This window comes from Vicia villosa, unplaced genomic scaffold (assembly GCF_029867415.1).
Source record: "Vicia villosa cultivar HV-30 ecotype Madison, WI unplaced genomic scaffold, Vvil1.0 ctg.000456F_1_1, whole genome shotgun sequence".
In the NCBI taxonomy this organism is placed as follows: Eukaryota; Viridiplantae; Streptophyta; class Magnoliopsida; order Fabales; family Fabaceae; genus Vicia; species Vicia villosa.
In genome coordinates, this window is record NW_026705218.1 from 717693 (window position 1) to 740176 (window position 22484).

The following is a 22484-nucleotide window of genomic DNA, read 5'->3' on the forward strand; positions in this document are numbered from 1 at the left end:
AAGCTAATTTTCGATCTTACCTTGCTTTCTTGTATGCAGGAACGTGTAAGCTCCCCCTCGCTCTCTAATCCTCTTCCTCTCTTTGTTTGTAGGTCTCAAAGATGAAGATCGTTCGCGGCGGCGCTTAGGGTTTTTTGCAACAAACTTCCGATCCTTCTTCTAATTTCTTCTTCTCTCTTTTATAGTCTAGGTCTTAGATTTATTTTAGGGAAGATTAGATGTGATTCTTGTTCGCGTTTTGATTCTGAGATTAAATTGTAATAATAACTTATTCAATGAAATCTTTGATTTGATTTTGTATCATTGATTCAGATTTGTATTTGATTCCTTTTCTCTCTGCGTTATTTCGTGTTATGGTTAGATTTAGATTACGTTTTTGATTCGCGTTGGGCTTGGGCGGAGATTGAATTAGGGTTAGTTTGCTTGGAGGAAGCGGCCGCCGCTGGCGATGCAAGGAGCTAGGGTTCGGGGTGCTGAGAGGAGGGAGACGGTGAATAGTGGCCGGGTCGGTTTTGACCCGGTCCACTATCCGGTCCACACGTAATCCATCAAAGGCCCATTGGTTTTCTTTCTTCGTGGTCCAACGAACAAAAACGATAACAACAAATTAACTTAACGGATTTGTTTAAATTAATTAATTAATTAATCAGTAATAATAAACCAAATTAACTAACAATTAAAATAATAAGAATTGATAACCCTAATGATTAATTTTAATAGTGATATCATTATAATTTAATTTCTATTGATTTAGAAACAAATTATATAATAATCCTATTAATAATAATTCAATTAGTGATTAATAATAAAACATCATTTAAATAAAAATGCAAAAATGATAAAGACGTGTAAATGACAAAGAGCAAATGGACCCAAAATAAATTGGGCTTTAAATATTTGTCATTCACACCCCTATCCTCTTTCTTTAACCCATTTATACAGGAGTTTTATAAGAGAGCGAGTTTGATAATGGATATATCAAACCCTATGGCTCCTAATTTTTAACTCCCTTAATAAATTGAAAAGTGAGAATTAAACCGGGTAAATTTTGGGGTATGACAGCTGCCCCTATTTAATTATCTTAGATTGAACAACGTGAGAATACGCAGGTCTCACGCTTTTTCAGATCGAAGAGTTATTAAATAATGGAAGACCCCTACATTTACCTCGTGCTTGAGTTATTAAATAATGGAAGACCCCTACATTTACCTCGCACGCTCGAGCAAGTGGATCTGGTATTCTCGTCGCTTCGCGCTTGTCTCTCGTTTCAGGTACGAATCTCCATTTCCTTTCACTTTCATTGTTGTGAGGAACTGTCTTGGCTTCGTCATCGTCTTGGTTCACGCCAATTGGCAAATATCGCACCTAGGGTTCGCGTTTTTCCCTTTTCTTGATAACTGACCTTCGCGCACAACTCTTGTTAAATTGACCATAGATTGAGGTTCAGGGTTTGATTTTAGGGTGAGTTTGTGGTTGAAGCGTTGTGATTCGAGGCGTAACGGCGGCGATTGGGGTGGAGACCACCGCCGGTGAGGATGTGAGAACGGGTGAGAGAGCTCGAGAAAGATGAAACGTCACAACTCAAAACCCTAAGGGTGTGTTTGGTTCAAATGAGGGGGAAGGGAGGGGATGGGATTTAAAGGAGGGAAGGGAGGGGAGGGGAGGTGAGGGATTTTTTTTAATCAAATAAGTGTTTGGTTCAAAATAAGAGAGGGGAGGGGAAGGGAGGGGTTTTAATTAAAAATATGTTTGGTTCAGGAGGGGAGGGGAGAGGTTTTATAAATAAATTACATTTTTACCCTTATGATCTTATATAAGTGATATAATATTCAAATATGAAAATTTCATAAATGTTATTTTGGTAATAATTTTTTTAATATTGACGGACTAAAACGTTATAATTTACCATAACTTTAATAAACTGAGTACAGTTGATTCATATTATAACTATCTGACACAAATGAAACTATATGCTAATAATAATTTTTAAATAGTGATGAATCATCTAACAAAACAAATACATAAAATAAGTTATTATTAAAACTAATAATTTAAATTTCTAATAAAATGAATAAACAAAAAAATAAAATAAAGTAAATGATTTAAAATTTGATATAAAGAAAATGTAATAGGATAAATAACAAAACTAGAAGAAAAAATAACATAAATAAATATTAAAAAAATAATGTAATGATTATGATTTGTATTAAGTTAAAAAAATTTGAAGGTGGATAATAGTTATAATAAGTTGATGGAAATAATCGAGAAAACTCACATAGAAGAGAAGCATTAACACGAAAAAAAATGAAATATTAAAATTAAACTGAGGATATTTTAGTAAATATAATAATTTTTTACGTTTTAAAATTCAGATTCCCTCCCCTCCCCTCCAAATCCCCCCAATTCATTCCCTCCCCTCCCCTCCAAATCCCCCCAATTCGGAGGTGTAGCACCCATATTTTTGCCCCATACATTTCATTCATACAGATGTATCGCATATTTTATTTTGCACGCGTCCGTTGTTCGATCATTACATCACTGCTTATTCTAAAAAATATATAGACTTATTAAAGTCGACAAAAATAGCTCGCATCTTCATATATTTTGCATAGTTTATTCGGAGTATCATTTATCCGAAATTTTATTTTATATAGTTAATAGTTTTTATTCATTATCATTTCAAATAAAAAATTTATGATATTTTTATTTCTAACTTAGATTTGTTTTAATAATTTAATTATTTTCTCTTATTCTTATCTTTAAATCCATTTTTGTATTTCTTGATCTTTTCATTCTTTTATTCTAATCTCTTTTATTTATCTTTGTCATTATTATTTAGTATAGTTTTTAGAATTGTTACTAGTATCATTATTATTGTTATTATTATTTACACAAAATAAATAAACAAAAAAAGGGGAAGTTTTTTTTATTTCTTTTCAAACCAGGCCCAATTTGTTTTTTTTAAAAGCCCATTTTTACACAAAAGTCAAATAAAAAAGCAACAAATTTCTGCAGCACTTTGTCTTCACTTGCTATCCCATGCCATGCTTCTGCTCCACCAAAATGCTGCTGCGTAGCCGTCCAAATGCTGCAAAACGGTCAAAAACTTACACCAAAATGGCGAGACCAAAACCTGCACAAGAAAGCCAAAAAACAGTATGCCAAATATGTTCAAATCTTCATACTTTTTTTCCCCCAATTCTACATCTAAAATCCTAATCTCAGCCTATATAAACCTGTACTCATCACAACAGCAAGGGGGAGAAAAAACGAGCAGCCACGAAAAGATCAAGAATACACAAAAACCTCTGCTGAACTCAAACCGAAAATATACACACAAGAGAAAACCACAAAACTCTGCAACTTCACTGCCTTCACCCTTCAACCACTCAAACAACTCTCTCAATCATCATACTACACTATACCTCAAAACTTCCCTTCACACTCTCTGTAACTACAACATTCAATCATTCATCAACCTTCAAACCGCACACCACAACAAAACACAAACACCAACGTCTCAAAACCTCACACAACACTCGACTCAATACAACACTCAAACCTCACAGCAATAACAGCAACGGCTCACACAGAACACACAAGCACTGATTCACGGACGGGAAGAAATTTCAGAAGCAATCAAAAGCAAGAGAGTAAAAAGATTACCTGGGTTTATATTCTCTTTCTATTCTTCTTCGATTTATGCTTATTCACCCTGTATCTGTAAACACTGTTATTCTTCGATAAATGCTTTAATTTGATTATTACTTGTTGTTGTGGTTGCTAGCCGCAAGTGAGATGAGAGTGTCGTTTCCATTGATTTTCTTGCTTGCCGTAAGATTCACGTTTGAGAGAAGAGTCATTTGTTTTTATTGCCATTGCTGAAATTTTGAAACTCAGCGAGAGATATGAAGAATCGATAACGAGAGAGTTCCATAGAAGAGAGACACGAGAGAGCGAGAGTGACTGAGAGTTTGCGAATAAAGTTCTTGCGAGCAAGAGGGAAATCGTGAGGATTGAGAGATGAAATTTTGTTGTTCTGGGTGCATATTCGTTTCACCTGAGAGAAAAAAGCAGAGAAAAGGGGAAAAATTCACGTTTTGGAAAAGAGGCCTCTAGGGTTTTCACGTGTTTTGTGAGCCTATTGGGTTCGGATCCGGGTCACACTGACCCGACCCGGTCCAACCCAGTTTTTTTTAGTTACTTATCCTTTTTTTATGTTCTTCGGCCTTCATACTCCCTTCCGTTTTTTTACCACCTGGCCCAATTCTTTTTATTTCTTTAATATGTTTAACTTACTTCTTTTTTTTTTTCTTTCAAATAAAATTACAAAAAATAGTTAGTGTTTTTATTTCATTTTATCAAACATTTTCATAAAAATACAAATATATCTTTTTTAGATGTATGTTTAGAATTTATTTCCAAATATTTTAAAATGATACAAAAATATCTTTTTAATCGAATCAAATTTTGAGTCTCAATGGATGAATCAAGGAGGGTTCGTACGTACTTGTACGAGTTGTCCTAAAAGTATTTGGGTGATGGCCGTTAAGCTTTTATTCGAATACTTGGATTCCGTTAAAGGCTCCATGAAACTGATTTAATTCACCTTTTTTTTTACAAAAAAAAAACACTTTCTTTTAATCAAATCATTTTATCTATAATGGAAAGAAGGGTTTGTACGTACTTGTACAAGTTGTTCTTTAAGCATTTAGGCGATGACCGTTAAGCCTTTGTTTGGATGTTTAAACTCCATTAAAGACTTTTTAAAACTCGATTTAACTCACCTTTTTTTACAAAATCGCTTTATTTTAATCAAATTATTTTTAGTCTATAATGGATAATGAAGAAGGGTTTGTACGTACTTGTACAAGTTGTTCTAAAGCGTTTAGGCGATGGCCGTTAAGCCTTTGTTTGAATGCTTAGGATTCCATTAAAGACTTCATGAAACTCAATTCAGCGAATGCTCTTTCAAGCGTTTAGGCGATGGCCGTTAAGCTTTTGTTTGAACGCTTGAATTCCAATTAAATATCTTTCAAACTCAATTCATCTCGCCTTTTATAAAACAATTTCAATCCGCTAAATCATATCTTTCTCTCGCCCTAGCACGAATCATTTTCATCACCTACGAGGGGGTTGTACGTACTTGTGCAATTTTCTCTTTCAAGCATTTAGGCGATGGCCGTTAAGCCTTTGTTTAAATGTTTGACTTCTCTTAACAAACAAACAAATTCATTCACAACCTTTTGTCATTTTGACTTTTCATTTCAAACTCCTTTTCATAAATGAGACACTTAGTCAATTTCAAATGCAATTATACTTCCACATGTGAAGATCGAATGTTTTCCACTCGAATGCGATGATGGCCAAAATCTTGTCTCACTCTTGATTTAGTCATCCATTCTTGTAGTGATGCAAATAATCTCTTATCCATGTGTGCATAGTATTGTTTGCATGCGATCGAGTACCTCTCGCTAAAATCAACCAACAAATTCGTAGTTTAACCCCGAACTACGATTGCTCTGACTTTCCCATTGCACTAGGGAATACGTAGGCACAAGATACAAATGTCTTGGCAAGCACAAATAATAAAAAACCTTTTTTGTTCCTTTCTTCTTTCCAACCTAATAAATAAATGCAAATAGATATAAGCTAACAATCGATTACAAGAATAACTAAATGGGTCCCATCGAGTACGATGGAGGTGAGGGGTGCTAATACCTTCCCCTTGCTTAACCGACTCCCGAACCCAAATTTGGTTGCGATGACCATCTTATCCGTTCTTTTTTTTTCGTGGGTTTTATCGATATTTTCCCTTTCCTTTTGGAATAAATAAAGTTCGGTGGCGACTCTGTTGTACTTCGAGCGCGCGATAACGTTCGAGTCACATTTTTACCGCTACAGAAAGTGGCGACTCTGCTGGGGACTATCCTAAGAGAGTTAACCCTAATTTAGTTTTTCTTGTATTATTGTTAGCTTTATTTATTTCCTTTATTGTTTGATTTCTTATTATATGGTTGGAATATTTTGATCATTGGCACTTTATGGACAAAGCTCTACACCCGAGCTCAAGAAACACATAAGATAAGATGGTGGTTTAGTATTAAACTTGCTTGACGTAGTGTCAGGTGGGAGATACTAAAACCCCGCCTAAAGTAGGTCCTTTGAGAAGATGTCTTTGGTTAAGTAAGTTATTTACTTGAGCGATGATGTTTTCAATTTGGATCGTTAACTCTAGGGACCTTTAGAAAAACCCTTAAACCATGACTTTTTAGGAAATGGTGGTTTCGCGCCCAACTTGCGTAACGTAACTATTACCGTGGGTAAGTGCGAAAACCACACTCAGAATAGGCTTCATTTGAAAACGTGGTTGGATGGGAAGTTATTTGCTAGATGATCAAGTTTTCAAAAGTAGCTTGTAACTCTGAGAACCGTGTCTAGAACCTTGTCAAAAAAATCCCTTAGAACTATCCTATTGTGTGCCACTTTGTGCTGAGAAATCAGAATCTCTCTGTTCCATATGATTTGAAATCCATTACATGTAAACCATACATGACATAACATGGCATTTATTTTGGCATAAAAAAAATATATAATGAACAAAAATTTCATGCATCCATATTCATACATTCAAGTTGTCAATTCATATCGTCTGTCTTCATCTTCACATTTGTTTGTCCACTGTCAAGCTGGTTCCTCAACACTTGGGACTGGAATTATGTTTCAATAAACTATGAAAGAGCTTAAACGAGAAGAAGATCAATCAACTGGGTCAAGAATGACAAGTTACTAGTGTTTCAGACAGGATAGATCCTCCTCGTCACTGATTGGTCACTAGGCCTTGTTTCTTTCTGTTTGCAATTTCCTTATTCTGTATTGTGTACTGCATTGAACTTTGTTTGTTCCTCAATGTTAGTTTTAATGAAATGAGCATTACATATTTGAATCAATTCATTTACATCCACTATCTTTATCTTTATGTTTTATCTTTCTAAAAAAAACAAAAAAAAATATATCTCTTGTCCACTTTCTTTATCAAACTTGTGTTTTATGCAAAGATTGGAGGGAGGATGATGACAACGAAATACCCAAATTGTTGAATTATATGCTTTCAAATAAAAATTTGCTGATGATGTACAGGCATTGTTTCAATCCCCAAACACTGGAGAAATAAGGAAGTTAATCCTTTATCAACCCCTCTGAGCCTTCGAAGTTGGAGTTTCTTTTTAAACTAAAAAACCCGCAATTTTAAACCTGGGGCAGGGCAGTTCTCAGTTAATTTGGTTGTGCATTCAATTTCAAGAAAATCATTAAGTACACCTTTCAATAAGGGTTTCAGTGAAAAATGACCAAGATGGTTATCATTATTATCTAGGCAGCCATTATCTTTCCAATATCAAAAAAAGAAAAAAATATTCAGAAAAAAAAGCCTGCTAAGTCAATACCTACGAAGGAGACTTAGGCAAAACTGGAGCATCCTGCTGACTGTAATCTCAAAAAGAAACAGTTCTGGCAAAAGTTAGGGATAATAGAAATAAAAAAAAGAGAAGTCAATAAATTCCTTGAACAACCATAAAATGTTGTGACTATCAAAAGGAAGAAGTGACTGCCATCTCAAAGATTCCCTTGACTTATAAGTCATCATCAAATGAATAGGTGCAATTCCAAAGTCTCTTGGAACCTGAATGCATAATTTGAATTAACTAAGTGTAGGATTGGATATCATCACGAAGAATGGGGTGGGTACAAATATACTTTGAGCCTATAACCTTTGTTTCTAAAACTGTGAACCAAGCCACGTTACAACCTTCAAAAGACCTAATTGAAGCAAGGTTTATTTTGAAAGCATGCTACAACAAGGTTACATTGACTTGACTCCTAAAGATTTTTGCAAATTGTTAGTTTTACCATACCTTTTGCTTTATGCATCACTTTGAATGTCTAGACAACTGTGTTTGGACCTTTGATTCATTTTCTTTACATCAATAGCATCATTCCAATAAATGATTTTGATTTCAAAATATGCTTTGAGCATTGCATTAAAATTACGATTTTTGAATAAACATTTTATTTGCAAGCAAGTACTCATCTTCCAAGGAAGTTCAAACAGTTGAGAAACTTGATTAGTGATCCTATCAGGGGCACGTTACTTCAAGATCATGTTGTTCAAGATTTATATTGGGGCAAGTGTTCCCGACATTTATTTCAAGAACTGAAGCAACGATCAGGTAACAATCAGTCAGTGAGGGGCATTCTTCTTCAGCGATCCCCAAGCAGTTTATCAGTCCTTCTCAAAAGGATCATCAGCGTGACAAAACCACGTTGGCAATGTTCTTGTGTTGAGGAATCAGAGTTCCATTCTTCCCTCATAAAATAGTCTATCTCAGTTATCATAACCAAATGCATTACATTAATCATTCACATATCATGCATAGAAAAATTCAATATCATGCATCGAAACAAAATTCATACTCATTTGCATTCTTTCAAGGTTCCGTTGTTATTAATCATACCTTGTTATCAAAGCCCAACTACTTGGTGCCTACCAAAGCATTTTTTTGTCTTTCTTTTTCCTCTTCGTCCAAAGCTACTCTTGGATTTGTATTTGTTTTTCTTCGTCCAATGCTACTATTGGATGTCTTTTGTACCTGTTCATCCAAAGCTACTCTTGGATTTATATTTGTTTCTTTCTGTCTAAAGCTACTCTTGGACATGTTGTTTCTCACCTTGTATCCAAAGCTACTGTTGGATATCAAAATCCCTAGTAAAGTGTTATTCAAAGCTACTATTGAATGATCTTTGTATCTTCGAGCGGGAATACCATTCTTTTCTCATCCAAAGCCACTCTTGGATGTTCTTGAATTTGTTTTCCCATCTAATGCTACTATTGGGTGTTCACTCGTATTTTCCAAAATTGGTATCCATTCCATCTATTGCTCCTCAGGATGACTCTGATATATTTTCTGGTTCAGGTTTCCTTTTTGCATTCAAAGCTACTGTCGAGTCTCTTTGGTTTCCGTATTATCCAAAGCCACTGTTGGATTATCCCCGTTGTTTTCAGAGTTTGGATTCCATTCGTTCAAAGCTACTCTTGGACGTCTCTGCCATATCTCCGAGTTTGTAGGTCTCCTCTTGCATTCAAAGCCACTGTTGAGTCTTGTTGGTTTCCTTCCATCCGAAGCTACTATTGGATGTCTCAGATGTTTCCCCAGAGTTTGGATTATTTTCAGATTCATTCAAAGCCACTCTTGAATGTCTCTGGTGTTTGGTGTCGTCTAAAGCCACTCTTAGACGTTCCTACTGTCATTTTTATCCAGAGTTTTATCCCTCGTTTCAAAGTTTCTCCATCAACACTTGTCTTATATCATATTGCATTCAAAATATAAAAAAAATATCCATGCATTGCATTTGCATAAGGACAAAAATTCGGGTCTTTTGTATTTAATTACCCTTCGCCATTGATACCACGAAAACGGAAGTTTTTCATGTTATCTAGCTCGAGATAATTAAATAGGGGCATCTGTAGCACCCAAATTTTTGCCCCATACATTTCATTCATACGGATGTATCACATATTTTATTTTGCACGCGTCCGTTGTTCGATCATTACATCATTGCTTATTCTAAAAAATATATAGACTTATTAAAGTCGACAAAAATAGCTCGCATCTTCATATATTTTGCATAGTTTATTCGGAGTATCATTTATCCGAAATTTTGTTTTATATAGTTAATAGTTTTTATTCATTATCATTTCAAATAAAAAAATTATGATATTTTTATTTCTAACTTAGATTTGTTTTAATAATTTAATTATTTTCTCTTATTCTTATCTTTAAATCCATTTTTGTATTTCTTGATCTTTTCATTCTTTTATTCTAATCTCTTTTATTTATCTTTGTCATTATTATTTAGTATAGTTTTTAGAATTGTTACTAGTATCATTATTATTGTTATTATTATTTACACAAAATAAATAAACAAAAAAAGGGGAAGTTTTTTTTATTTCTTTTCAAACCAGGCCCAATTTGTTTTTTTTAAAAGCCCATTTTTACACAAAAGTCAAATAAAAAAGCAACAAATTTCTGCAGCACTTTGTCTTCACTTGCTATCCCATGCCATGCTTCTGCTCCACCAAAATGCTGCTGCGTAGCCGTCCAAGTGCTGCAAAACGGTCAAAAACTTACACCAAAATGGCGAGACCAAAACCTGCACAAGAAAGCCAAAAAACAGTATGCTAAATATGTTCAAATCTTCATACCTTTTTTCCCCCAATTCTACATCTAAAACCCTAATCTCAGCCTATATAAACCTGTACTCATCACAACAGCAAGGGGGAGAAAAAACGAGCAGCCACGAAAAGATCAAGAATACACAAAAACCTCTGCTGAACTCAAACCGAAAATATACACACAAGAGAAAACCACAAAACTCTGCAACTTCACTGCCTTCACCCTTCAACCACTCAAACAACTCTCTCAATCATCATACTACACTATACCTCAAAACTTCCCTTCACACTCTCTGTAACTACAACATTCAATCATTCATCAACCTTCAAACCGCACACCACAACAAAACACAAACACCAACGTCTCAAAACCTCACACAACACTCGACTCAATACAACACTCAAACCTCACAGCAATAACAGCAACGGCTCACACAGAACACACAAGCACTGATTCACGGACGGGAAGAAATTTCAGAAGCAATCAAAAGCAAGAGAGTAAAAAGATTACCTGGGTTTATATTCTCTTTCTATTCTTCTTCGATTTATGCTTATTCACCCTGTATCTGTAAACACTGTTATTCTTCGATAAATGCTTTAATTTGATTATTACTTGTTGTTGTGGTTGCTAGCCGCAAGTGAGATGAGAGTGTCGTTTCCATTGATTTTCTTGCTTGCCGTAAGATTCACGTTTGAGAGAAGAGTCATTTGTTTTTATTGCCATTGCTGAAATTTTGAAACTCAGCGAGAGATATGAAGAATCGATAACGAGAGAGTTCCATAGAAGAGAGACACGAGAGAGCGAGAGTGACTGAGAGTTTGCGAATAAAGTTCTTGCGAGCAAGAGGGAAATCGTGAGGATTGAGAGATGAAATTTTGTTGTTCTGGGTGCATATTCGTTTCACCTGAGAGAAAAAAGCAGAGAAAAGGGGAAAAATTCACGTTTTGGAAAAGAGGCCTCTAGGGTTTTCACGTGTTTTATGAGCCTATTGGGTTCGGATCCGGGTCACACTGACCCGACCCGGTCCAACCCAGTTTTTTTTAGTTACTTATCCTTTTTTTATGTTCTTCGGCCTTCATACTCCCTTCCGTTTTTTTACCACCTGGCCCAATTCTTTTTATTTCTTTAATATGTTTAATTTACTTCTTTTTTTTTTCTTTCAAATAAAATTACAAAAAAATAGTTAGTGTTTTTATTTCATTTTATCAAACATTTTCATAAAAATACAAAAATATCTTTTTTAGATGTATGTTTAGAATTTATTTCCAAATATTTTAAAATGATACAAAAATATCTTTTTAATCGAATCAAATTTTGAGTCTCAATGGATGAATCAAGGAGGGTTCGTACGTACTTGTACGAGTTGTCCTAAAAGTATTTGGGTGATGGCCGTTAAGCTTTTATTCGAATACTTGGATTCCGTTAAAGGCTCCATGAAACTGATTTAATTCACCTTTTTTTTTTTACAAAAAAAACACTTTCTTTTAATCAAATCATTTTATCTATAATGGAAAGAAGGGTTTGTACGTACTTGTACAAGTTGTTCTTTAAGCATTTAGGCGATGACCGTTAAGCCTTTGTTTGGATGTTTAAACTCCATTAAAGACTTTTTAAAACTCGATTTAACTCACCTTTTTTTACAAAAAACGCTTTATTTTAATCAAATTATTTTTAGTCTATAATGGATAATGAAGAAGGGTTTGTACGTACTTGTACAAGTTGTTCTAAAGCGTTTAGGCGATGGCCGTTAAGCCTTTGTTTGAATGCTTAGGATTCCATTAAAGACTTCATGAAACTCAATTCAGCGAATGCTCTTTCAAGCGTTTAGGCGATGGCCGTTAAGCTTTTGTTTGAACGCTTGAATTCCAATTAAAGATCTTTCAAACTCAATTCATCTCGTCTTTTATAAAACAATTTCAATCCGCTAAATCATATCTTTCTCTCGCCCTAGCACGAATCATTTTCATCACCTACGAGGGGGTTGTACGTACTTGTGCAATTTTCTCTTTCAAGCATTTAGGCGATGGCCGTTAAGCCTTTGTTTAAATGTTTGACTTCTCTTAACAAACAAACAAATTCATTCACAACCTTTTGTCATTTTGACTTTTCATTTTAAACTCCTTTTCATAAATGAGACACTTAGTCAATTTCAAATGCAATTATACTTCCACATGTGAAGATCGAATGTTTTCCACTCGAATGCGATGATGGCCAAAATCTTGTCTCACTCTTGATTTAGTCATCCATTCTTGTAGTGATGCAAATAATCTCTTATCCATGTGCGCATAGTATTGTTTGAATGCGATCGAGTACCTCTCGCTAAAATCAACCAACAAATTCGTAGTTTAACCCCGAACTACGATTGCTCTGACTTTCCCATTGCACTAGGGAATACGTAGGCACAAGATACAAATGTCTTGGCGAGCACAAATAATAAAAAACCTTTTTTGTTCCTTTCTTCTTTCCGACCTAATAAATAAATGCAAATAGATATAAGCTAACAATCGATTACAAGAATAACTAAATGGGTCCCATCGAGTACGATGGAGGTGAGGGGTGCTAATACCTTCCCCTTGCTTAACCGACTCCCGAACCCAAATTTGGTTGCGATGACCATCTTATCCGTTCTTTTTTTTTTCGTGGGTTTTATCGATATTTTCCCTTTCCTTTTGGAATAAATAAAGTTCGGTGGCGACTCTGTTGTACTTCGAGCGCGCGATAACGTTCGAGTCACATTTTTACCGCTACAGGAGGAACGCAAAAAGTGAGGTTTGGAGGGATTTTGCTCCCCTCCCCTCCCCTCCCTTCCCCTCCTTAAATTTGAACCAAACATATTTAATTAAAAATTTCCCCTCCCCTCCCCTCCGTCTACTTCGAACCAAACACACCCTAAGTTCCCAATTCCTTTTCATTTTTATTTTTATTAATAATATTAATCTGATTAATTAATTTGTGTAATTGGAATAACATAAGGTTTAATTTTCCACTAATGAAATTAATTGATATTAGTTGAATAAAATTGGAATTAATCAAAATAGTTGAACTAAAGTTAGCCCTGTGGGCCTGATCCTTGTTCGCACCCCCTCAAAGAGGCCCACGTACCACCATTATTTGCTATAAAAAATCTGTAACAAAAACATCCTTTGGGCCCAGCGCACAATTGCTCTTTACACCATTGTTTTAAATTCACACCCCCTGTCTCCTAATTTAGATTTTTATTAGTTTTTTTTGTCATTTCTTTTAGGTGATGAAATACTAATTTTTCCACTATCATTTTTAGACTTTGATGCACAATTTTTGACATAAAAATGATCATAAAAAAATAGTAGTTTTAGGCTATTTGTTTTAGTCTTTTACTTGATTTGTAATTCAATTTCTCCCATAAAAATCAATATAAAAATAGTAGTATTTTACTTCATTTTTGTACTATATTTTGACTTGTTACTTCATGCTTGTGTGTAACTTTGTACCATTGTGTCATTCTCAAATTTTTGCTTCTAATGTGACTTTAATTTTCATGTCTGCTTTAATCCTAACTTTAGGTAGAAACCATGATAATATTAGGTAGAAATTCCCATTTTAACATTAGGCTAGTTAATTCATATTAGGCTAGTGTAATACGGTGAACTGACTTTTAAAGAAAATGTTGCGGTAAGCAAGAGTCGCCACCGACTTTTATTTTACCCAATTTAATAGAAAGGCTAAAAGAACATAAAAGGACCTTTTAAAAAGATTTTGAGTTCGGGGGTAGGTTATACAAAGGGAAGGTTTAAAGCACCCTTTGTATCCATGGTTATCCATGGGCTCTTAATTGCTTAACTCACTTTGTTTGTTTGAATTGTTTGAAAAGATTTTGAATAAGGACTTTAGCTTGTAAATAAGCGTAGCCTTTTTGAATTGATTTGAAAAGGAGGTGTGAAAAGCATTTTGAATTTTGAATTGAATGTGAGCAAGCATTTAAGAACACCTACCCTAAGATTGTCTTTGTTGTTTTTTAAGTCTTTCGGGCGAAAGGGCCTATCCATACCATGAGAGGGCAGGAAGTCTTTCAATTGGATGTTTGAAGGGTCATCGAGATATCGTTCGCCATAAAGTTGTCCCTACCATATAGAGGCAGGTAGTCTTTAGGGAAGGATATAATAGTCATTAATCTTTTTAGGCATCATGCGAGGATACCTTAGCAATTGGGACAATCATCATGTTTTTCCGAAGCAGCATCGAGGGACTAGATCTCATATGATGATTTAAATCTTTAAAGGCAACCTTGCTTTAGGTATCCTCGGAATCGAGGGACTTGACTATTTTTGAATCGAAAGGCAACAGGCAACAGGCAGCATAAGAAGGGTTACCCTAAAGGTGTGTGTGGCACAATCACGTGGTTAACTTCGATGACATTTATCTTGTAAAGTTAGTGATTCTATGTTAATTCATGGTTTATCACTCCCTAGGATTACTAACCACACAGTTTAAAAAATATTAAAGGCAGAATTTAAAAATTCCTACGCTATTACAATAAACACCTGTGGGGCAGAAAAATAAAAGGCAGGAATTATAAACTAAACTATTACAATAAACACCTGCAGGGAAAATGAAAACCTGATTTAGTGTGGTGGAGGTCTATGGTGGAGCAGCGCATTCTGGTCCTTTAGATCTGGAATTAGCGAGATCCAATGAAAGGGATTGAGGATGAATTTGCGAATATTTAGGAGAATAGATAACATAAAAGCTCGAACGTACCTCGCAATAAACTATAAACAAATATGGATTAAGGAAAAATCTAAAAATAGCCACAAAAGAACTATATTAAAATTAAAACAAATTTTTTTATATGAAATTAGTAAAGCAAAATAACCTAATAAAAAATTAAAGGCAAAATACCCTTTTTCGTCCCTTAACTTTCACTCGGGGTCCATTTTGGTCCCTCAATTTTTAAAAAGTTCACATAACTCCCTTATCTTTTAAAATGGTGCCACGTTTATCCTTCCGTTTGGTTCCGTTAGTTGTCTCATTATTTTATCATATACGTGGCATTTTAAGAGTGTTGATGTGTCAAATACAGTATTATAGGGTTATATTCTCATTTCCACAAAGTACCATTTTCCAGAATACTTCATTTCTCTTGTCCATAGAAGACGAAAAGCTCGAAGAAACTCTGGGTACCCTTCTCGTCTGTGCATTGCAATCTGAAGGAATAGCGAGGATTGACACCACTGAATCACAACAGGTATGTCATTTAGGGTTTGTATTTATGTTTCGTATCTAGGTTTCGTCTTTAGGGTTCTCTTTTAGGGTTCGTGTTTAGGGTCCGCTTTTAGGGTTCGTAAATCAGGGATTGTTAATTTAGGGTTTGTTTGTTCTGATTTAGGGTTATTAAAACACGATTTTTATTTAGGGTTTGCTTTGCTTCAGGTGTAATGGACGAGTTTCTGAATTTAACCATTCACCATAGTGGTGGATTCGTTGATATTAACAATGGTCAGTATGAAGGAGGAGACGTTGCAAAGTTGAGAATAGATGTAGATACGTGGGGTTATTTTGAATTTGTTGGTGTTCTTAAGGAGTTAGGTTATAGAGAGTTTGAGAGAATTTGGTACAGAGATCCTACTGAAGGCATGCTTGAATTAGTTGATGATAAAGGAGCCTTAGATATAGCTGATCTTTATAGGGTGCACTTAAGGGTTGACATATATATTCAACACACAGTAGCTCAGCCAGAATTTTGTGATATTCCTATTGAAGCAGAAGAGTTAATGTCAAAAATTAATGAGGAATTTGCTGGTCTGGATGAAGATAATGTTGTGAGGGCAGAAGATAATGTTGTGAGGGCAGAAGATAATGTTGTGAGGGCAGAAGATAATGTTTTGATGGATGATGACAATGTTGTGAGGGATGAAGAGACTATTGTGAGTGAAGACTACACTACTGTGAGGGATGAAGAGACTATTGTGAGGGAAGATTGCACTATTGTGAGGGAAGATTGCACTACTGTGAGGGAAGATTGCACTACTGTGAGGGAAGAGGTACATACTGTGAGGGATGAGGACAATGTGGGTGAGGTGAATGATGGGTCTACTACTGATAGTGGAGATGATAGTGCTGATGAAAATTATGAGAGTGCTATGGAAGTGGGATTTGATGATTCATCTTATGGCTTTGATGATTTAGAGGAAGAAGATTTGGATGATCTTCTTGAAGATCTAGAGGGGGAACAAAGCAAATAACAGTTGGATAAAGATGGTTTGGAAGAGGAAATAGCAAATGATAGTGAGGAACTTGAAAGTGGCTGTGATAGTGAAGAAGGTGATGTTAAACATAAGAGTTACCCAATGTTTAATGTGAAGAAGGACATGGCAGATTACAAGTGGGAAGTAGGAGTGTACTTTAGGTCAAAGGATGACTTCAAGGAAGCGATAACATCATATGCTGTGCAAAGTGGAAGAAATCTGAGGTTTACAAAGAATGACAAAGTGAGGGTGAGGGTTAAATGCAAGGATGGGTGTCAATGGGGAGCATATTGTGCTAAATTGCCAAATGAAGAAACATGGCAACTAAGGAAATTGGTTGACAAGCATGAGTGCAGTAGAGAGTATAATGTGAAAATGTTGACCACTAAATGGCTAAGCAAGAGAATTCAAAACTCTCTGAAAACCAACCCAAGGATGAAGATTAAGGACATAAAGACAAAGGCTCAAAGGAAGTGGAATGTGGGTGTTAACAAGACTAAGGCTATAAGGGCAAGATTTAAGGCTAGAGACATGGTTGATGGATCTTTCTTAGGGGATTATACAAGGATTTATGATTATTGCCATGAGTTGCTAAGAGCTAACCCAGGGTCTACTATCAAGATTAATATTGATCCAGTCCCAGATGGTAGTGAGGACCAAAGACCATATTTCAAAAGGCTGTATGTTTGCTTTGCAGCATGTAAGGAAAGCTTTAAGTTATCTAGGCACATCATTGGTCTAGATGGTTGCTTCTTAAAGGGGTTGTGTGGTGGACAGATTCTGGCTGCAATAGGGAGGGATCCAAATGACCAGATGCTTCCAGTTGCATTTGCAGTTGTAGAATGAGAAAACAGGGATAGCTGGACCTGGTTTTTGCAGTTGCTGATTGATGACCTAGGTGGTCAAGAAGAGTGTTTGACATACACATTCATCTCAGACCAACAAAAGGTCATGGTTTATTTTGTTTGTGCAGAATTATGTCTTTAGTACTTATTACACTTGTTTATTGATGCATTATATTCTTATGTGAATTTTCAGGGTCTACTACCAGCAATGGATGAACTTTTGCCAGGGGTTGAACAAAGATTCTGTGTGAGGCACCTTTATAATAACTTCAGGAAGAAGTATCCTGGTAAAATGTTGAAAGATGCTATCTGGAAAGCTGCAAGGTCAACCTATGTACAAGCTTGGGAGAGAGAAATGAGGTCTATGAGACTTATTAGTGATGAGGCATATTTACATATGATGAAGACATCTCCAAGATTCTGGAGTAAATCACACTTTAAGGTAACTTGCTATTACTTGCTATTACTTGTTTGATAATATGTATATGTTTGATAATAAGAACCTGTTCATATGCTGTGTTTAGGTAACTAACAAATGTGATACTCTACTCAATAACATGTCTGAGGCATTCAATAGTGTGATCCTTGAGTCAAGGACCAAGCCTTTAGTAACAATGCTGGAAGAGATCAGGACCTATTTTATGGAGAGATGGGCTAAGAATAGGATGCGGTTTGAGAATTTGCCTGATGATGCAGTGCTGCCAAACATTAGAAAACAAGTGGAGAAAACAAGTACCTACACCAACACATGGATTGTAAGGTATAAAAAAGTGTGATCTCTTGTATTTAATTAATTATGCATGAGCCGTAATGTGATACTTGGTGATTCTATTGTGTAGGATGTCTGATGAACATATTTTTGAAGTTAAGCATGTGCAAGATCCAGCTGACATGTTCACTGTGAACTTGAAGGACCACATATGTTCATGTAGGAGGTGGGAGTTGTCTGGTTTTCCATGTGTTCATGCATTGTCATGTATGAAGAGTAGGAACTTCAGATTTGAAGATTTCATTTCAGAGTACTATAGGAAGAGTAGGTACATTGCTGTCTACAAACCAGTTATATATCCTGTGAATGGTTCTAACCTATGGGCAAGGACACAATACCCAGATGTGCATCCTCCTAAGTTCAGAAAAATGCCTGGCAGACCAAAGAAGAAGAGGAATCTTGAACAAGGAGAGCTTGATGGTACTGACAGAAAACTTAGGAGGACAGGTTTGATTGTGAAATGCAGTAGATGCAAAAAGTCAGGGCACAACAAAGCTACATTTAAGGTGACAGGGCCTGCACAGCCAAGTACTCAACAAACATCACAACAAACTCCTCAAGGGCCTGCACAGCCAAGTACTCAACAAACATCACAAGTAACAACTTCACAACCAGCTACTCAACAAGTTAGTGCACAGCCAGCTACTCAACAAAGTCAGCCAGCTTCTCAGACATCCAGAACAAGACAAAGTCCTGCAAAAAAGGCAACAACAAGCAAGGCAAAAAAGCTGGGTATGAGAAGGCCACAGACTCCTTGGGTACCACCAGGACCAACCACAAGACTAGGTGCATCAAAAATTGGGCCAACAACTAGGAGGACAACACCAACAAAGAGAGCCTCATCCAAGAAGAATGTCTAGCACTTAAGATTTTATATTAGTTATATAGCACTTTTGGAACTTATTAACACTTATGGTTTTATGTAATTTGTCTGGTAATATGCAAGTCTTAGGTAATAGTTTATTAACACTTATGGTTTTATGTAATTTGTCTGGTAATATGCAAGTCTTAGGTAATAGTTTATTAACACTTATGGTTTTAGGTAATTTGTCTGGTAATGTTTGGAATCCTAACTGGTGTATTATAAGTACTCTGCAAGTCTAATGTATCTTTTGAACCTCTATGGCATAGCTTGTTTAATGTGATGCTCTGTTCTGGTTGCATTATAAGCACTCTGCAAGTCTAATGTATCTTTTGAACCTTTATGGCATAGCTTGTTTAATGTGATGCTCTGTTCTGGTTGCATTATAAGCATTTTGTTGTGATACTCTGTTTTCAAAATTACAACACTAAACTGAACTGGTGCATAATTCTGAACTGGTACATAATTGTACAGAATTGCTACATAATTGAACACAACATAATGCTTTCAATTTGTTCATAAAACTGGTACATAACTGGTTATAATTGATTCATAAGACTGGTGCATAATTGGTACTTAATTGAACATAACATAATGCTTTCAATTTGTTCATAAAACTGGTACATAACTGGTTATAATTGGTTCATAAGACTGGTGCATAATTGGTACATAATTGATACATAATTGAACACAACATAATGCTTTCATTTTGTTCATAAAACTGGTACATAACTGGTTCATAAAAATGGTACACAGTGTTATTTCACTAACACAAAACCTAATCCTTAATAAAACAGGTTACAAACAAAATTATGATAATCATCAAGCTACAGCATTTTCCATATTTCATCATCTTCTTCAATTGACTCTGTATGTGATCAGTCTCTTTCTTTATTTCTTCAGTTGACAATCTAATTTTGACAAACTCCTCTTGTATGTGTTCAATATTCTTTCCAAGCTTCTCCAACCTAACCATCATGATTTGCCCATTGTTTTCTTCAGATTCTTCGCAGAACCACTCGAAAAACCCACACCCAGGATGATCAGGTCCCTACATGTCACACACCCTTATGTTCAATTTCATAAATCTAATAAACCTACACTATAAACTAACACTCTGTGAAAAATAACGTACCTTAAAATGAGGACACCCCCAAAATTGTCTTCTAAAACTCTTAGTGGTCTTTGCCCTTCTTAGAATGGCCTTATCTCCACAATAGCAAACTGGTTTCCATGGCAGTTCCGACTTCGTACCAAGCTGAGAGACGAAACTTTCATGGCTTCCTTGTAACATAGATGACGAAGAAGTGGACGATTTCATTGTTCTGGATTTCTGGAAAACCCTAGCAGCCCGTAAATTATTCTCACGATGGTGTTTATTCAACAAACCCTAGCCCCCAAATTGTTCAGAATTCGTTTTCCAGAAGTAACATTCCTTTTAATGAAGGAGAAGAAGATCTAGGTCATATGCCACGCTGGCAACTCTAAACGGACGTTTCAATGAAATAGACGGAAAGGATAAACATGGCACCATTTTAAAAGATAAGGGAGTTATGTGAACTTTTTAAAAATTGAGGGACCAAAATGGACCCCGAGTGAAAGTTAAGGGACGAAAAAGGGTATTTTGCCAAAATTAAAAGCACATATTTTTTCTATTTTTTGTAGTGTTTTATTAGTAATCTAATACACTAACTAATTAAAAAAAGAAAGATTAAATTAGAAATCATAATTCCAAAACAATAAAACAATATGAATGAAAAGCGAAACAGAATTGCAGTAGCCTGTATATACATTAACATACATTAAAATTGCATACTCATTCAAAATTAATACTAATAATGTAATCTAATTTTGACTTTTTAAAATAGTTGGCCAACCAATAGATCATGAACACGTGGCAGAGAAAAAAGGAATAATATAAAAAATAGAAAAGATAGAGACATGATAGATAACCTGAACATTCACCGGATTTTCCCTTTCTTCTTTCTACTCACACTTTCTCTTTCTTTTCTTTATGTTTCAGAATTTTTCCTTCTCAAATCTAAATCACACAAATCAAACATAAACAACATAAATCATGAAATTAAAAGAGAGAAGAAAGCTAACGGTGAGTAACGGGTAGCGGGTCAGAGTGGTTGCGTGAATGGATCCGGAATGGTGATTTGCGGTTGAGCATGGCGGTGGTTCACTGAAGGTAAGGTTGCGGCTCCGCGTGGTGTTTACGGTGCTGACAGAGATCAGAAGCGATGGTGACGTTGGTACATGCCTCTCATCGCGTGAGTGGTGGTGAGGATGAGAGTCGGCGAAGATTGTTTGGATCTGACACGGAGGGGGCCAGCCGCGAGCGGTGTACCGGGTGGTGTTTGCACGGTGGATGTTTGTCGCGGTAGTGGTTGTTGATGAAGCTGCGGAAGTTAAACGATTGGTCGACGTCGGCGGAGAGTGGCACCCTTCTTCTCTTACTTTTTACTTTGCTTTCGATCTTCCTGTGCAAAACAAAAACAACAGCACAATATTATTATTATTTTTTTTGAGTTTTAATTTGCAGGTATATGATTGTTATGTGAGATTGGATAGCATTGCTGCAAATCGTCGTGGATCGGTGATGGTGGCTGAAGTAATTTCGATCTGTATTTTAAAGATGAACTGAAGCGATGTGTGACTGAGACCGAAGGAAATCCTCGATGACGGTGCTGCGTTTGAGTCGGTCTCCAATTCCCTTCCTTCTTTTTTCTGTAAAAAAAAAACATATAACAGTTTTGTATAATGTTAAATCATGATGATGCTGAACAATTTGACTTCAAGTTATTGCATATGTTATTGGTATGAGAATCGTTAAAAGAATTGGCTATGTTGATGGTTTGTTATATATTGTGACACAATAATTTGCAGGTCAAAGAGAACTATTTGGAGTTCTGAAAATTGATGACAATAGTATGTGTTCCCCGAACAAGATGATGTTGCTGTGCGATGAAATAACAAGGATTGAAAAAACTGTTGGGTTTGCACGTGAATCACTCTGGAATCAGCGTCCCCTTGTGATTAGTTGTTAATCCTATTTATAAAATAATATTAGGTTAACATAAAAAGAAAAATAAAATAGATTGATCCAATAATTAAATAAAATAATTAAAAGTTTTAAAATTAAATTAAATTAATTTGGATTTCAAATATTTTATTTAATTAAATTAGATCACTTCTAGAGTTATTTCTATAAAATCAAATAAAAACTTACCCTTTTTTGAATTTTTGAATATCTTAAGATTTTTATTGATTTTTTTGACTAAAAAGTGCATAAAATGAAAAATTGACTATTTAAAAAATGAATATTTAATTAATACGAAAATTAAAGTTAAATGATTAAAAAAACTTATTTTTATGATTTTATGAATATAAATAAAATTAAAATTAAAGTTAGAATCAGATAAAAGGAAAAAATGTTAGAAGCGGGATTCGGATCTGAGACCCTGAATTTGCAAACCTTACTTTCTTACCGACCGGACTATGTCAATTACTTGAAATAAAATGACATACGGAAATATATCGAGCAAA

At 35.3% G+C, this 22484-nt stretch overlaps 2 protein-coding genes across 3 annotated transcripts; one reads left to right on the top strand and one right to left on the bottom strand.

The window, feature by feature from the left end:
• Positions 1 to 16558: 16558 nt before the first annotated feature.
• On the top strand, positions 16559 to 17302 carry LOC131628490 (uncharacterized). Its single transcript, XM_058899330.1, has one exon. The coding sequence runs from the start codon at positions 16559 to 16561 to the stop codon at positions 17300 to 17302; it is 744 nt and encodes a 247-aa protein (XP_058755313.1).
• A 2324-nt stretch (positions 17303 to 19626) lies between these two features.
• LOC131628468 (uncharacterized) lies at positions 19627 to 21970 on the bottom strand. 2 transcript variants are annotated; one of them, XM_058899309.1, is made up of 3 exons: positions 20886 to 21970; positions 20068 to 20275; positions 19627 to 19983 (listed from the first exon to the last, which is right to left on the bottom strand). In XM_058899309.1, the coding sequence occupies exons 1-3, from the start codon at positions 20891 to 20893 to the stop codon at positions 19711 to 19713; spliced, it is 489 nt and encodes a 162-aa protein (XP_058755292.1). In that variant the 5' UTR covers positions 20894 to 21970; the 3' UTR covers positions 19627 to 19710. The 2 variants fall into 2 exon arrangements, with proteins under 2 accessions (XP_058755292.1, XP_058755293.1); XM_058899310.1 differs by having other exon boundaries at positions 20068 to 21970.
• Between the last annotated feature and the right edge of the window lie 514 nt (positions 21971 to 22484).

Coding starts and splice junctions, on each gene's coding strand:
- LOC131628468 (XM_058899309.1), bottom strand. Junction 19,984..20,067: donor GGGGGTGTCCTCATTTTAAG/GTACGTTATTTT, acceptor TGTGACATGTAG/GGACCTGATCATCCTGGGTG.
- LOC131628490 (XM_058899330.1), top strand. CDS start 16,559: ATGTTTAATGTGAAGAAGGACATGGCAGATTACAAGTGGGAAGTAGGA.